General features: G+C 44.5%; 1 protein-coding gene across 4 annotated transcripts in view; it reads right to left on the reverse strand.

The window, feature by feature from the left end:
• Positions 1-8,329: 8,329 nt before the first annotated feature.
• sema5ba (sema domain, seven thrombospondin repeats (type 1 and type 1-like), transmembrane domain (TM) and short cytoplasmic domain, (semaphorin) 5Ba) overlaps positions 8,330-16,039 on the reverse strand; it is a 63,906-nt gene continuing 56,196 nt past the window's right edge. For 2 of the 4 annotated variants that reach the window (XM_042084660.1, XM_042084656.1), the window contains 3 exons: positions 15,428-15,472; positions 13,519-13,724; positions 8,330-11,936 (listed from right to left, as the gene is read on the reverse strand). In XM_042084660.1, coding sequence (XP_041940594.1) covers positions 11,772-11,936; positions 13,519-13,724; positions 15,428-15,472 — 416 coding nt within the window. In that variant the 3' untranslated portion in view covers positions 8,330-11,771. Of the gene's footprint in view, positions 11,960-11,986; positions 12,405-13,518; positions 13,725-15,427; positions 15,473-16,039 lie in introns of those variants that run through there. The other 2 variants (XM_042084657.1, XM_042084659.1) reach the window with 2 other exon arrangements.

Here is a 16,039-nt window from a genome sequence, read left to right on the forward strand (position 1 = left end):
ATGCAGTGTTACTGAGAAAGTTAGTCTGTATAAATGTAGCACATCATCAAGGATTAGAGCTCCTAGACTGACACCTATTTCTGTTTATGGACTACTCAGTGGTGAAATAAAGATTCCTGTCAGACATAAGGCACCTTTGGATAAGCCTGTACAACCACTGCTAGTCAATATGGCCCTGGATGTGCTAAAGTCTTTGATAATCCATTATGGGATGTCAAATTGTAACTGCACCACATGTCCAGACCAGATCTTCCTGTATAAGGACAGTCAGCATCCGTACAAGGTAATTACTTGGTAAATAGTTTTTATACATTGTCATGACATGTCATATAATTTAGAGTAAGGTTACATCATGGGTTGGTCATGAAGAGGTCAATCAACTGATTGTTTGTGGCTATGTAGGTGGATGTCATGATGTCCATTAAACTGTCTGACATTCCATGACAGGCAGGATAAAGAACCCCAAAGGACAAAAGTGTGCTTACAGTGAGCCACTGAAATAGAAAACATTTCCCATTTTACCTATTCCAAAAAACACAGCTCAGCCAGCTTCTATTATTCATGAGGTATTTGTTGCAATTTTGCTCTCTAATTTGCAACTGACATCCAATTTCAAGTGCATCACCACTAGGCTTCCACATCTTTTATTCAATGAGTAGCCTTCTTCCACATTTCAAAGCTTGGTAACACTTGGTCATAGTCCATTGACAACAAATAAATAATTTGATGAAATACATGTCTATTGTGTGCTGTTCTGACAAAGAACATATATGTTTAGAGCATGAACACTAACACCTCCTTATGGCCCTAACTCAAGGTTAGAATATAATTTTGGCTAGATTTAACTGATAGCTTGATGGTCCCCCACCATCGGGCACCGAGGCACCTAGCTCTAACCTTAACCCTAACCCTTGCCTAACCCAGCACTGCCTTGAATTCAACGGTGGGGACCCAAAAGCAAAACCATGTATCTAACTGCTATACTGTACATAGTCTATCTCTGTAATAAATATCATACAACGGGTACATTGCTGGCAAATTCAACATGCAAATATCACTGCATAAGCTGTGAAATGTGTTGTATGCGCTCTGACAGTGTACATAATGCCATTAGCTTTCTAATGGCCTGCATCTATGGACAGTTTGGGGAAGCAAATGGGTCCTTTTTTCTAACCGAGTAATTGCAACGTGTTTACATTTATAGGTCCTGAGTCAACTTGGCTCTGGTTCATTCTTCTGAATCCAAGCAGACATTGGCTTTTTTTCTTACCATCTTTCTGCCACATCAGTAAATTAGTTTATGGCCTCAGCATCAGTACTAAAGCCTGTGGGGGTGGATGGATGGGTGTGGGGGCAGGCATGCATGGCACTTACGACAGTAGTTAAGTAGATTAAATAAAACCCAAACGGCTGGTTAAATCAATGATTCGCCCAGCAAACACCATCCAGAGGTGTCTAAATGAATCTTTCCGGTGCCTTCTATCACAACAGTTTTGCCCCAGTCATATTTATCACGAAACAGAAAGCAGCATCCAAATGAGGAGCTCTAGTTCACTGGAAGAGAAGCCCTCCCCCTCAGATGGCTCGGGGTGGGATTTAGCATCATTAGGCTCCTCCCCTTGGTTTCATTAAGGGAAAGGCCTGTGTGAGAGAGGCTCTACATCACTGCCCCACTCTTGCCTCCCACACATCTCTCACTGTCAGCACACATTAGCCATGAGGAGCTCCGACCCAGACCCCCACCCACCCCCCAGACGGCTGGGACCGGATGGGCAGGACAGAGGACACCTTCACTGGACGCCTGGTTCAGGACCGTTATATGGAGGGGAAGGAGAATGCTGCAGCCATCTGACAGGCATGCAGAACTTGAAGGGTTGAATGGTTAAATAGGAGCAAACGTTTACAGAAAATAAAATACATATATATAAAATACAAATATATGAAATAGTTGAAAATGTATGAGATTAAGTTATTTAATAGTGAAATTCTGATGTATTAGTGTACAGTTGGTCTTAAGACACACACACACAAACCGAGTGTTGTCCATTCTAGCATGTTGTGTGTTTGGCTAATAGTAGAGGGCACTGTGGTGGAGGTCTTTTGAGAGAGAGAGAGAGAGAGTGTGTAGACACCAGTGATGTAAATGAGACCTGTTTCTGGCAGATAGATCTGAGGCTCTGTGATCTTCCCGTCTTGTAAACATGCGAGCCCAATCTCCCTCTGTCTCCCGCCCCCGGGACACTCACATCAAAACAATCCGAGCCCTCTTCAAACAACATCACAAAAAGAGCCCCCACCTCCAAAACGAAGAGCGAAAGCACACTTAGCATGCAAGCGCATCCACTGGTCGCAACTCACGACAGCGATAAATTGAGATGTGCCATCTCCATCTCGTCACGGGTGGCTCAGTTGGACGTGGAGGCAGTGAGAGCCATGGAGAGGAGCCAACACGACCAGACCTTTAACGCAGTCCAGCTGCTTACCACTCCACTCAACAACATGTGAGATGCTGCTGTGTGAAGGGGTCAGTCTGGATGTAGTGTCCACTGATCACAGTACAGTGTGGTGCCCATAGTGGTGGTTAACATTAATGTGGATTGAGTGGGGCTGCTCCCATGTCAGAATTGCTGGGGAAATGTGGACGAGAGGCCAAATTGTAACAAAAGTCTTTCATTTTTAAAATAAAAACGGAATTGTCTGCATGTACCATGGTGATTCATTAAGGAGACACACAGCTGCTGCAGTAACTTCCAACCAAAAGGAACCAAGGGCCCAAATCACAATGGATAAACAGGAACCACAAGAACTAATGGGTGAAGTAGCTATTCAACTTGTAGACAATGGATTACTGTCAGAGGTGGAAAAGGCCAGCTTCAGAGAATAAAAGTCCAACCGTGTAACACAAGTGATCTCACCAATTAGGTACTCCACCTGGCTGAAGAGTTGTGCTAATTAGAATCAACTGGTTTAAGTGAATGGTTGGCACAGATGTGGTAGGACTTGTACTTTCTGAAGTTGGACTTTCCCACCTCTGGATATGGGATACACTCAGAAACATGTTTTAAGGGAAACATTCTCTTTATCACGTCCCTTTTGGGCAAACAAGAGCCACTGAGAAACCTTAAGTGAAGGGGAAAGTCACATAGCATTAGATAATGCATTAATTATCCCAACAATATGCTCACAATTCAAGTCCAGAGAATGCAACAGAAATCCAGATTGCATCCAGATCTAACGTCTGCCAGCTTCTGTAGTGATATGTCTGAATCTAATATAGCAGTTTCAGTTCTGTCAGACTTATTTGTACATAACCAGTGTTTGTGGTGAGATGCCATTTCCATCATGATTTTTTTGTCATTGATGTCTAAGGAGTGTTATTTTGCTCCCTATGAAAATGAGAGTTTAATGATTATCACTAAAAGTGCTTTAGTTTTTGCGAGTCCATAAAAAAATGAATGAGAACCGTTCATCTGTAGGACCATATTGAGAGCATCCATCCACCTTATGCCACTGATTAGGTTCAGCAGAATGATGATTCAGACTGGCAGATGAGCTCCTCTCTCCTTCCCTCCTCTCTCTCTCTCTCTCCTTCCTTCCTTCCTCTCTCTCTCTCGGTCATTCAGCCTCATCCTCTCCTCCCTGCTGCACCACTGCCTTGCTTTGCCTGTCTCCGCCCCGCTGGTGAGGTTCATCTCCCTCGGCTCACAGGGCACGGGGTGGAGTGGGGCGGCGGCGGTGATCCGTCAGTGCCAGTCTGTCAGGAGATAGTGGGTGATTGATGCCACCTGGTGCTCATCAATAATTCCCGCTCCGAGTCTCTGACTGATTGCTGGCTCCAGCCGCAACGCGCTCAGCCGAGGAAATAAGATGGCACGACCTCTTAGGTCTCGGCATAAGAACGCACACCGACTCAGGACAAGGTCTCTTGTCCAGTTTCGCTCTCTCTCACTCACTTTCACTTGGAGTTTCACCAACTTTCAGGCTTAAATATTGATGAATTGATTTAGAACAAGATAGCCTAAGGTGTGGAGTCTGTCAAGATGGGAAGGAGTTATTTGGGTAGTCACTGCCACCCACCACCCGCCTCCAACAGGCAGCGTTCAGGTATCACAAGCTACTGTGTAATAATCCTCAGTATCAAGGCTTAATTCCATGCCCTCGACTTAAAATAATAACGAGGAGCTCAAATTATGGAGTCAATCCTCCTTCAAATTCAATTTGTGCTGAGGATTATTGAATTTGTTTATCCTCCAGGAGCTGAGAAATTCAGATCTGTCAGAAAATGTGAACACATTACACCAAATCTGCATTTCACTGGATTACACACACAGGATATGGCTCTAAATATATATTCTATACAAATCATCCACACGAGTCAATCTACCTTTAGGATAGGATTCAGTATGATTCACTGTGCCAATTCCAAGTCTATTTCCCTGTAGTTAACCCAAGGAAATGATTGTGTAAGAATATTGCAATCAGATCAATAAAAACAAAGAACCTTTGAGGCCAGCTGGAAGAAATTCAGGGGAGCGTGCTTCCTGTCTCGAATGGGGCGAGACAGGACAACAAAACAGCATTAATATTCCTACTATTGCCATGATTCTCAGCGTTGTGGAGGAAATTATTCTCCTGATGTACTCTGCCAAGGCCCTGTTAAGAAATGATCAGTGTTCTTGTGCGGCTCATCTACTTTTGACAGCTCCTCCCCTGCCAATTAGTTCTGTCCCTAGCCTCCGTGCACAACGGGGTGGTCTCATCCAACTTGTTCAAACATCACAAATGAATTAGTTTGGAAGAAAATGTTGTTTCCTGAAATGTCATTGTGAACCATGCACTTGTACAGCTCACCTGTTCCCCGACCTCGCTCAATATTGCAGTAGACATTGAGAATTGACATTTATTAACGGAAGCTCAAGCTTTTCTTACAAAAATGGCTTCTGACTTTCAGACGGTGCATCCAGGTCAACATTTTCATTTATTTTCTTGGACCATCACAAAATAATTGAATAGAATGTGCATTCTGAAATGCTCAACAGCATGGTAAATAGCAACCAGCCTGTGAGATTGTCACACTGTCCCGACAAATACGGGACGTCCACCGCAGGGGCGCCTGCAGGAATTAATGCTATGGTACGCACACCCGACCCATCGCCCCCCCGCAAAAAAAATGAAATAGGCTACGCATGGACAATATTTGTCCGTTTCCCGGTTTAGCCGTGCATTGGTCAGCAAAAAAATAGCCTACATAGCATAACAACATCCACATGCATGCAATAATACAACAACAACGTCTACTATGACCTATTCATTTGGACAACTTGATACAGCCCTAGCTAAAGTTACCTTGTTTTGTTCTTGACGTCTGGCTTTAAACAGCTGTAATGCAGTCTAACGTTCTGACAAGCACACCAATTGCCTACCTTGTTCTTGCCCATCTCTGAATAACTCCTCTAGCTTTGCTGCCTCCATACTTTCTGTTGTTTAAACTTGTGATCCATCATGAGTATTGAATTAGTGAATTAGCTCAACATTGTGTGCTGATAACCATATAGATAGATAGCCGAGTAAAAGAAAACAAGTAGGCCTAGCCTACGTGCCTGCATGCGTATTGTGTCTCCTGTTCAAACAAAATGTGTGCGCGTTAATTTTGATAAGTGTTCACTAAGTTACGTAATAGAAAATTGTAAATAGCCTGATGGCAGCTAATGGGATACTGTGCATAGTTGGGAAGGTATGGTGGGCCAATTTGGTGTGAATACACATTACACACACACAGGGAAATTTTCTCTCGTTGTTGAGCCTGATGGTACGCACAGTGCGTACGGACGTACACCTGCAGGCGCGCCTGGTCCCCCGGACCTCATGCCGACATTCACGACGTCCCCGTTTGGTCCCGAACGTCATGTTCTTTAGCGGACGTTCCGGTGACCTTATTGACGTCCGGAGCAAGTTATCGTTTGGTTATTGCGTGACGACCAGTGCAGGACTTTCTGGGGACGTCACCGTCAGGTCCCTCGGATGACATTTGCATTTGGTCATTTCAAATGCCTCCTAAGGACCCGACAATAACGTTATACCGGGGACATGGGGGGACGTTTGTTTATTCACACATGGCAGCGGAGTTGAGAGCGCTCTGGCTACCGCCTGCAGGACGGAGACATCACATCCATGCACGACTTCACGTTACACGTCTGGGGATGACTAAAGTATCTATCTATCTAGTCTCTAGCAGTAGCTGCATTAGCCTACCGTAGTCTAAGGCAACATATCATACAGTTTATGAAGTTGTGCGTCTAAGAGCAAAGTAGAACCATATGTCTACTTTGCTCATATACGCACAACTTCATAAACTGGGAAAAGGGTTAACGTTAAACTCAAAATGTATGTGCTACATAATTACATAATTCAGCATGTCTGCATGCAGACATGCTGAATTATGTAGCACATACATTTTGAGTTGAACGTTAATGTATAACGTTACAAACTAGGGAAGGGATTTTATCAAAATGTTATCTGATGTGATGCTTACGTGATGCATGTAACATGCTCTAAATAGGCTGTGGTTTATTTAACGTAGTCACGTACTTATTATCTGTTTTATTTTCAGAAACACACACACGGCCGAATTGGGACTGAACCGGCTTTTGGAGCTGAATAGCCTACGATGCAATAAAACTAGAGAAATGTTAAAAACAGACCACGTAGCATTTGTTTAGGGTTGTCTAGCAACATAAGTGACTACTTAATTTGTAAAGCAAAACGATCTAGCTCTACATTGCAGAAGAATTAAGGATACTGCTTCTTCATGACTTGTTTAAATGTCATTGTAATTTATTTGACGCATGCTCGCGTTTAAAACTGTCACGCATAGGCCTAGCTGTCCCCGATGTTACAACAGCTCCTTGTGAAAACAGCAAAGAGTGCACATATCCGATGAGATTTCTAACGAGGAGCAGAAGCTCTCTGCCTCACCAGAGCCTTACTGTTTATTAATAAAAACAATGATATAGAATAGAAACATCAGAATCTATTTATTTCATCTTAAAGTTTGCTATAAAGAGCATTCATAGCCTAGAGAAAACGATACATTTTTCTTTATCTGCAATGTTCCAGGAAAAAAGGCTTACATTTATAGGCTGTCCCTGTTTGATCACAGCAGGTCCAAGAAAACGAGTGGATATAACGTCAATGCATTCTAGTTATGTTTCATGTACTTTATTTCATGTTGAGTTTTGCTTCCATGCATTGCGATTCATTTAGTATTTTTGGCTATTATTAGTTTTTAATATTTTGAAACAATATGGTTTGAACAATTTACCTTAGGCTAGCCTAGGCCTACTCTGATGATGTTTTGAACAATATGCTACGGGATATGCCCATTAAAACGTCGTATTAGTTTATTAAGAAAATGACACCGCTATGTGAAAGCAGCACATCCTAGCCCGGTATACATGTCCATGTCTATTCATCAGTGTAATGCATTCGGAGGACGTGATTTCATACATGCGTGAAAATATGAGGTGAGTGAAGTTGATTGCATAGTTGTTGAACAAGTCATTAATGCGTGTTCATGTTCCGTCTACCTCTCTCCAAGCAGCGGTGAGATTTACAGGATGTAATACCATACCAAATCGCGATTCATGTTTTTTTTTTTTTTTTTTTTACCATCGCGGACATATAAACGTCGCGCGCATAACGTCGCGGTGACCATACAGGACGTCCTCTCAAAGTCTCGTAGACGTCTTTTAGACCTCCCGAACAGAGCTCCGCGGGACGTAAAGGGAACCCTACACAATGTCGAGGAGGTGACGTTCGCCAGGGGACCTTTAGGGGACGTCGCCAGGACTTTATTTTGTTTACTGGGGTACTACCTGCCTGTCTGCAGCTTATCAGGCGTCAGTTTCCACTGGCACACACAACGCATCCCAAACAAAACAGAGTGGTGTGAAACAAACACACATTCTCAATGTAGCCCGCGCTGCAGCGTGTGCCCGTCATGGTGGAATGGCGCCAAACAGCAGACGGTGCGACTCCCCTGTACTGGATGTGTCACGTCAGCAGCGCCGTGGGCCTTCCTATCACTCAAGTCCAATTGGAGCTAGCCGAGCACGACGCTGCACAAACAAATGGGGACGGGTGATAGCGAGCCTGACACAGGATTTAGAGGGATGGCGTCGGTCCCGGGCCAATTCCATTGGGCCTACCTTTCCGTCAACAACAGCAATGGAGAGGGAGAGAGATGCTACAATAACATTGGAGACATGTGGGAGAAAATGAGGTGAAAAAAGAAAAAAAAGAAAGAAAACAAAGAGGGGGAGAACAGGCGTTTCGGTTGGCATCGAGGTTTTTATTATCCTTTACAATGTACAATGTACAAAAATATAGAGTACCAAAAAATTCACAGTGTCTAAAAGGCAGTGATTATAGTCTACATCACATATCTAACAGTACCACCAGGTCAGTTGCATAGAAGGTTACCACGCCTTGTGGGGACGGAGAGCCTCAATGCCAGATCCAGAACTCTATCCAATACCTATCCAATACCAGATCCAGAACTCCATCCAATACCAGATCCAGAGTGAACCTTAAGAGGAGGTGGTGGTAGAAAACAGGACCTACATTTATCCCCAGATCAAATGCTCAAATGTATTGACTTGGTCTGAAATAACCGCTTGCTAAGTTTTTATTTTTATTTTTAAAGGGCACATGAGCTAGCCTGCCACTGTCCGCCTAGCTTTTACTGGGAAATAAGTTTGGAAAAAAATCAGTGGACCCACTTAGACATCAACTAATCAGAATCAGCTAGGTCTGAGGAGTGTTTCACATGCTAACAGAAAGACAGCCTCAAAAAGGCTGCATTACATCAAAACTGAAATTTGAGTCTCATTATCAGTTACAAAGATAAACTAACTGAAATTGGAATGGTAAGATATAATGTACTGACTGTACTCATGGAAGAGAAGATAAAAGATTAATATATCTCGCTCTCCTGGCTGACAAGCTTAGTTTTCAGTATGATATTACTCTTTGAAATGGTCCAATAACTGTAGTGTTGGACCAAACCCAAATGAATCCCTCGTCAAGGGGGTTCCAGACCACAACACTCTTAATGTAAATTAGTTGGATGGCGATGCAGAAGTCCCTTGGAAGAGTCATTTACTGATCCTTCCACCATAAATCACCAATTTGATACAGACAGCTATGTTGAGTCAGGAGTCCTGTAATTTTGACCGACACAGGTCCTGGGCCAGTGGTGTTTACCATAATGAATAGCAGATTTCTCCCTTACAGAATGAGGTGCCCCCGGAACCACAAGTGACATATGGACATAAATACTAACACAGGATTACCTCACGGTGAGTTATCATTCAGACACGTAGTCCAGATACCTTCGTTTTTATTATTCAAGATGAAATCGGCAATCCTGTCCATCATATGCCACTGGATGTCACTGACAGGTTCAATCCCCACACGCTCATATGGTTGGTATATACTGTGTACACATACGCTGTTCTTTATTTAAACAACTATAAGGCCTTTTTTAAAAAAGAAAACAAAAACAGTGTTAGCTATACAATATACATTTATATTACACTAGCCTTTAGATGTCATTTTTCTTGTGTTGGCGCAGAAGGGCGCCTCCTATGTACAGAGATAAGAGCTCTCGTGCGTAGCTGAACCGATAGCACTGCTGGTTTGCATTCATTGAACAAGCGGCGTAATAAAAAATAGTTCTCCAGTGCCTCTGTTTCCGAAACCAGGCTTCAATATAAATATCACATTTTTATGCTTCTGATGATCATATATCCCTCGGTTGTCAAACATGATGATGTGCAGGAAAAAAACACAGAGACAAGCAGCCTGGGCACGTGTGTTTGGACACAATGCAGTCTGGTGCTTGCATTTGACTGGTACAGAGCCCACCCACAAAGTGACGACATTGACAGTAGAGCTTTATAACAAGACATGGGACTGACCTGACCATACAGTACACTCATGCACAGAAGTGCATGTCCATACACACATGCACACATACAACGTGCACAGGCACGCACGCACACACACGCACCACACATATGCACACACACACACATATATACATGTATGCACGCGCGCGCGCACACACACACACACACAAATGTAGAATGTATATCAGCACTTACATTCCAATCACTTTTAGAAAAGCATGATTTAGCTATTAAGAAGAGAGCCAGTGATTTTTGCTACAGTTATAAATTATGAATATTTTCCATTACATATAATAATCTATGGGGTTTTCCTATATGCAAAAAAGTGGTAATTAATAATATATTGCCTCTACATATCTGAAAAGAATATGTGTATCTTCAAATGGCATCTTTAACCATTCTCAATCCCTCCACGATCTGACATACTGCGGTTTAAATAGACTTTACTATCCATCTAATCTATGAAGAACAAATATTTCCATCTTAAAAATAACCATTAAAAAACAAGTGCCACACTATCAGTATATTCTACCATATTAAAACTCAGTCCACCCTGGTACGTTTGGCATATCTTATATGACCATCAGGGCATACAGTACTCAGTAGGATGCATCCATTCAAAGACGCAAGCAGATTCCCCCTTCCCACAAAAAAGGAAAAAAAAAACAAATAAACAGTTGAATAGAAGTTATTCTCCAATAGTTTCTCATTTCATCAACAGGCACCAGTGATGCTCCCAACCCCTAACACTTAGAAGAATTCCTGTTCCAAGATATCCATAATCTCCATGACAGCAGGTGCCATAGCAATCGTGCACCTACACCCCCCCCCCCCCCCATTAGTTCTTCCGCTCCAAATGGTGAACCAATTCCTAAGACTCGTATACTCCTATACAGAGTATGCAGGGGAATGTGTGGCACAAACTAAAAGCTCCTGAGACCAGCACTACTGGCAGCGTGTTATCCTTTTGGAAATCTTTTTTTTTTTTTCCAACACTGGATTTCACACACACATACACACACACACACACACACACACACAACACACAAACACACACACATACACTGAATGTCTTTATCGTGCACGCTCTCCTCCAGACAGACAGACGGGGGCTCTCAAGGGACCACCAACGGTTCTAGAGTCCAACTGCCGTTCAGGGTTCAAGGTCCTTGCCTGTGGTAGATGTGTGGGTGCTGTGTATCAACTGCTGTAACCACAGGCTCCGTCATGAGCTCTTGTAGTCATTTTTCCTTTTTTTAAATCCTGATCTCCACTTGCTCCTGCCTCCACTTCACAGAGTGTGATTGAGAGTCCAAAGAGGATTCCAGTAACTGCCTCCTGTGGGATTTCCTATTTATGAGATGGAGGGATCTCATGCTTGCGAGATCCCCATGGAGAGTCACTCAGTTCAGCCGACAGGCTCCTTACAGTGAGTTTACTCAGGGTCTTCGTTAGCAAGTATCGGCCTCGCCAAACGATCCTCGGAAACATAAGCTGTGACGCCTCCAGCCGTTCCAACTGGAACGCACTGGGGGTTGAGTGACAGGCCTCTCTCCTCCAGTGTGGGAGGGGATGAGGTAAGGACAGTTGGGTGGAATGTTCTAGAAGGGCACCCCCCCCCCCCCCCCCCCCGCCCCCCCCCTCCGCGAGACACAGAGGGTTCAGAGGTTTTAGAGAAACAGGGGAAGAGGAGAAAGATGAAGGGGGACTTGGAGCTGGGGGAGGGCAAAAAGAGGTCCAGTGATAAAAGCCAGTCCTGTCACCATGGCGACGGCCTCATGGGAGACTAGAAGACGGGTCTCAGCTGTTGTAGGTTCTGCACGGGGAAGGGGAGGAGTCCGGACGGTAGTCGTACTTGCCCAGGGCCGCGGGATAGTACGTGGTGGTGTAGACGTTCGTCTGCTGGAGGGGCGATGGGAAGAAGTTGGTCCGCTCATCCGGTAGCAGGTTATTCTTATTCAAAGTCTGCAGAGAGAAGAAGACGGGGACTATAAAAAGGGATACGGATAAGTATTCTCTCTTTTATTCTCTCTTTCATTCTCTCTTTTATTCTCTCTTTCATTCACACTCACAGAAATCAAATAACGATTGGAGGAGAGGAAAGTGCAAAGGTGTGAAACAGTCAGTGTTATTCATTAGTAATATCTAATGCATCTGAGGGGTGGGGGGAGCAAATCAATAATTAAAATGCAGAGACCTATGGGTCATGGATGAACGTGTCATGGAAAGGCCATTTCACAGTTCTTGTGAGGAAAGTAATTTATTTCAAGACTCCTGAGTGATAGCAGAGGCAGCTCAGTAATTGCATTAGAAGATGTGTGAAATGCACAACGGTGACTAAAGGATCACTCAGGGTGAGTTTTTCTGCAAAGCAGCAGTGTAAATGTATGCAATTCAACACACTGTCTTACTTTACAGTTGGTTGTGGTATGCCTGAAAGAATCAAGAGGCACAAACATGCCTGTCACACATATAAAACAGTTGTACTTTTTGACTATTCTTGGGTGACTGTCACAACCACATTGCTAAACAGTTTCCTTTGATCCCTATCTGTAATGATGAGGTTCCACAGGGGTCGGTACTTGGTTCAATGATAAATCAGAGTTTAAATCATGCAACAAGACCTACAGTAATGCTTCTTATCACCTTAATAATTACAGCTGCTCTACACTGGATGTGTACCTGAAGTGGAACATATGCTACTATAATCAATGGAAGTGACTACACCAAACGAGAGAGTGGCATGGACACATGCAAAAATTAGATCAGTTTCTAAAACTATTTTTGTGGTCCATGTACACTATACTTTAGCTGTCTGTGTAGCCCAGCTGTTATTGAGAACATCTTTCAGGTTCTTTAAAGTACCTGAAGTAACTTTCCATATTCTTTCCAGTTTTCTGCAAAAACCTCTTCACATTACCACAGGCTTTACCAGAGAGGACTGGCAGTAAGTAGCATTGCTACTTCAGTAACAGCCATTTATTAACTTAAGCACTGGTACCCAAAGTATGAGGAGCCAGAAATGAGATCAGAGGAGACCACAGAAAAACAAAGGAGAGGAGATCAATAATATCCGTGGCACCAGGCTCACACAGGTGGCAGAACAGAAGGTGGCGGGAGAGGGTGGGGGAGGGGAGCTAGGCTAATTGGATGGGCAAGACAATCAGTCACATCCAGCTGTGGGAGTCCATTGCCCGAGTGCTGCTTAAACAGCCTAATGGAAGCCATTAATAAAGGCTGAGTGTGTGTGCGAGGACCCGCAGAGGGGCCAGGAGAGGTGGCCAACCAACTCGCCTGGAGGAAAGTCTGAGCCCAGTCCTAGTATTACACATGAGCAGTAATCTGTAAACTCTCATTTCTCTCATGAGAAACTAGGTCACTAAATCTACAGATCAATGACTGATAAACTACATTGCTTTATGTACACACACACACAGAAGTAAATAAATTAAAACAAATATTTTTTGTGCTGAATTTAGGCCTTCAGCCATATTAATCCTTCACTAATAGGACATACTGAGACAAATCCTAGTTGAGGCACACCTACCTTGAATTCCATGGGCGTGTATTTCTCGTTCTTTGGCGTGGTGTTTCCCTTGTAGTTGAGGTGATTAGGCGTGGTGGGGTGGATGACTGCCGACTCCTGCGACTGCTTGTGGAAGCGCTGGCAGTAAATATACACGAGGAACGACAGAAGACCCGCGCCCAAGAAACAGGACACGCCTGTGGCTATGAGGTGAAGGAGCGTGAACCCTATAGGCAAGGGAGGAGAAAAAAAAACATTTAGGCAGTGAGTTTGCAAATCTCGAATACAGAATTGAGACTAATGACGACCCGTGGTACTTGTGAAGTAGTATTTATTGTTACCTATGGTCTCCTTTGCAACGTAGCTTGAATATTACTCCTCATTTTGTAAGTCTCTTTCAATAAAAGTTATTATAAAATTAAAAGTTGTTATATAATAAAAAAAAATATATAAATGCAAACAATGCTAAGCCCTTTAAACCCAGTCCCTTGTGGCTGTCTAACATCAGCAGATACATGTTGAAAGACTCCATGTGACATCTTCATACCTGCAATAGTGGCTTTAACAACCCTGTAACAAGCGCAAGAAAGAGAGGAAGGAGGGAGGGAGGGAAGTCTGGCAGAGTCGGAGTTGCGTGAGGATGTGCTACAGGACAGGACTCAGGAGGCGTGAGAGTGTGTATGTGTGTGTGTGTGTGGGGGGGGGGTCTCGAGCCAGCGTCATCACCACTGAACTTGACTGCTTTAATTGGACCTTGAGTAGACTGTGGAACTCTAAGAAGGGGATGATGGGTAATGAGGTCCTCATCACCGGCCTGGGCAGCCCCCTGGTAAGTTTGGTGGAGGTGGAGGGGAGAGGTGTGGTGTGGTGGTGACAGACGAGGAGGAGGAGGAGGAGGATGAAGAGGAGGAGGAGGATGAAGAGGGACTGGTGGCAGGGTGTCTACACAGGCTGCCATGCTGCACCAGGGCTTCCAGCATTCCTCAAAGGGCCAGCTCATGTAGATTTCATCTGAGGGCTGAATGACTGAGAGAGTGTGTTTTGTGTGTGTGTGTGTGTGTGTGTGTGTGTGTTGTGTGGTCCTGTGCATGTATATGCATGTACACGCTTGGTGGTTTTGTGTGTGTGTGTGTGTGTGTGTGTGTGTGTGTGTGTGTGTGTGTTGTGCGGTCCTGTGCATGTATATGCATGTACACGCTTGGTGGTTTTGTGTGTGTGTGTGTGTGTGTGTGTGTGTGTGTGTGTGTGTGTATATATATATATGTATGAGCTTTTTCTGTGTGTATTTATGTGCAGGCAAGTGCAATGCTGGTTGTGTGTGTGTTTGTTTGTGTATGTGTGTGTGTGTGTGTGTGTGTGTGTGTGTGTGTTTGGAAGGGCCCTGTAGGCCACAGTGGGAGTGCTCTGAGCCCCTGCCATTCTCCACACCCCTCTCTCAGAGCGCAGCGGAGCGGCAGGGTGTGAAGAATGGAGTTGAGCCCACGAGAGTCGACTCCACCACCGTCCCCACCTCCTCCACCACCGCCCCCACCTCCTCCACCTCATCCACTTGCTCTCTCATCACTCCAGCCTGCACACTCCTCTGATGCTCATTTACATTACAGAGAGAGAGAGAAAGAGGGAATAAATACATAAGTAAGGAGAGGGAGAGAGAGATAAAGAATGAAAATGGTGGTGTTTGAAGGGGAGCACACACCTGGCGTGTGTCCATTACCTCCTGTGGACTGGATGAAAAACAGGACACACACACGCAGCTATAGCGCATGCGCATACAGAACGCTCACACATAGCCACATGCCCGTGATGCCCTCGCCAAACAATATGCATGCGTCCGGATATGCACACAGTGTCACACACACACACACTGATCCTCATGCTACAGGAGTGTACTGACAGGAAGGAGAAAGAGGACGCACTGAGATCTACTTACTTCCACAGAGCTGCTCCTTATCGTAGCCGGACGCTGGAAGAATCACTACAGAGAGAGAGAGAGAGAGAGAGAAAGGGAGGGAGGGAGAGAGAGAGGAGAAAGGGGGAGAGAAGGGGGGGCCGAAAGAGCAAAACACAGATGGTTAGATTCCAGTCTTTCGTTTGGTCTGCAGCCAGAGTGAGCATCAAACGCTCTCCTGCTCTCCTGCATGAGATGGCGAGGGCTTTGAGGAGCAGGGGGAGAAGAAGGCCGCCGGGGTGACGCACCAGGCGTGAGCCACAGTGGATCAGACCGCATTAGAGGAGTCACTCCCAAATCCCCAAAGAGCCTCAGACTTTCCCTCTTCCTACACACTGCCACTGCCACACTGTCACTTCACAAGTGTGTGTGTGTCTGTCTGTCTGTCTGTCTGTATGTGTCTGTATGTGTGTGTCTACGTGTGTGAGTCTCTGTCGGGGAGTGTGTTTGCCCATATTTTAAAATGTGCATGGGTGCTTGAAGGCGTTATAATTGAGATGCGCACACATCCTGATTAATCTCAGACAAATCTGCCCCCTTCGCCTTGCTGTTCATCCGTCGCCCCCTAAAATATTGAAAAAAATTGGAGAGAGA

The sequence above is a fragment of the Alosa sapidissima genome, chromosome 2, assembly GCF_018492685.1.
Source record: "Alosa sapidissima isolate fAloSap1 chromosome 2, fAloSap1.pri, whole genome shotgun sequence".
Classification (NCBI taxonomy): Eukaryota; Metazoa; Chordata; class Actinopteri; order Clupeiformes; family Clupeidae; genus Alosa; species Alosa sapidissima.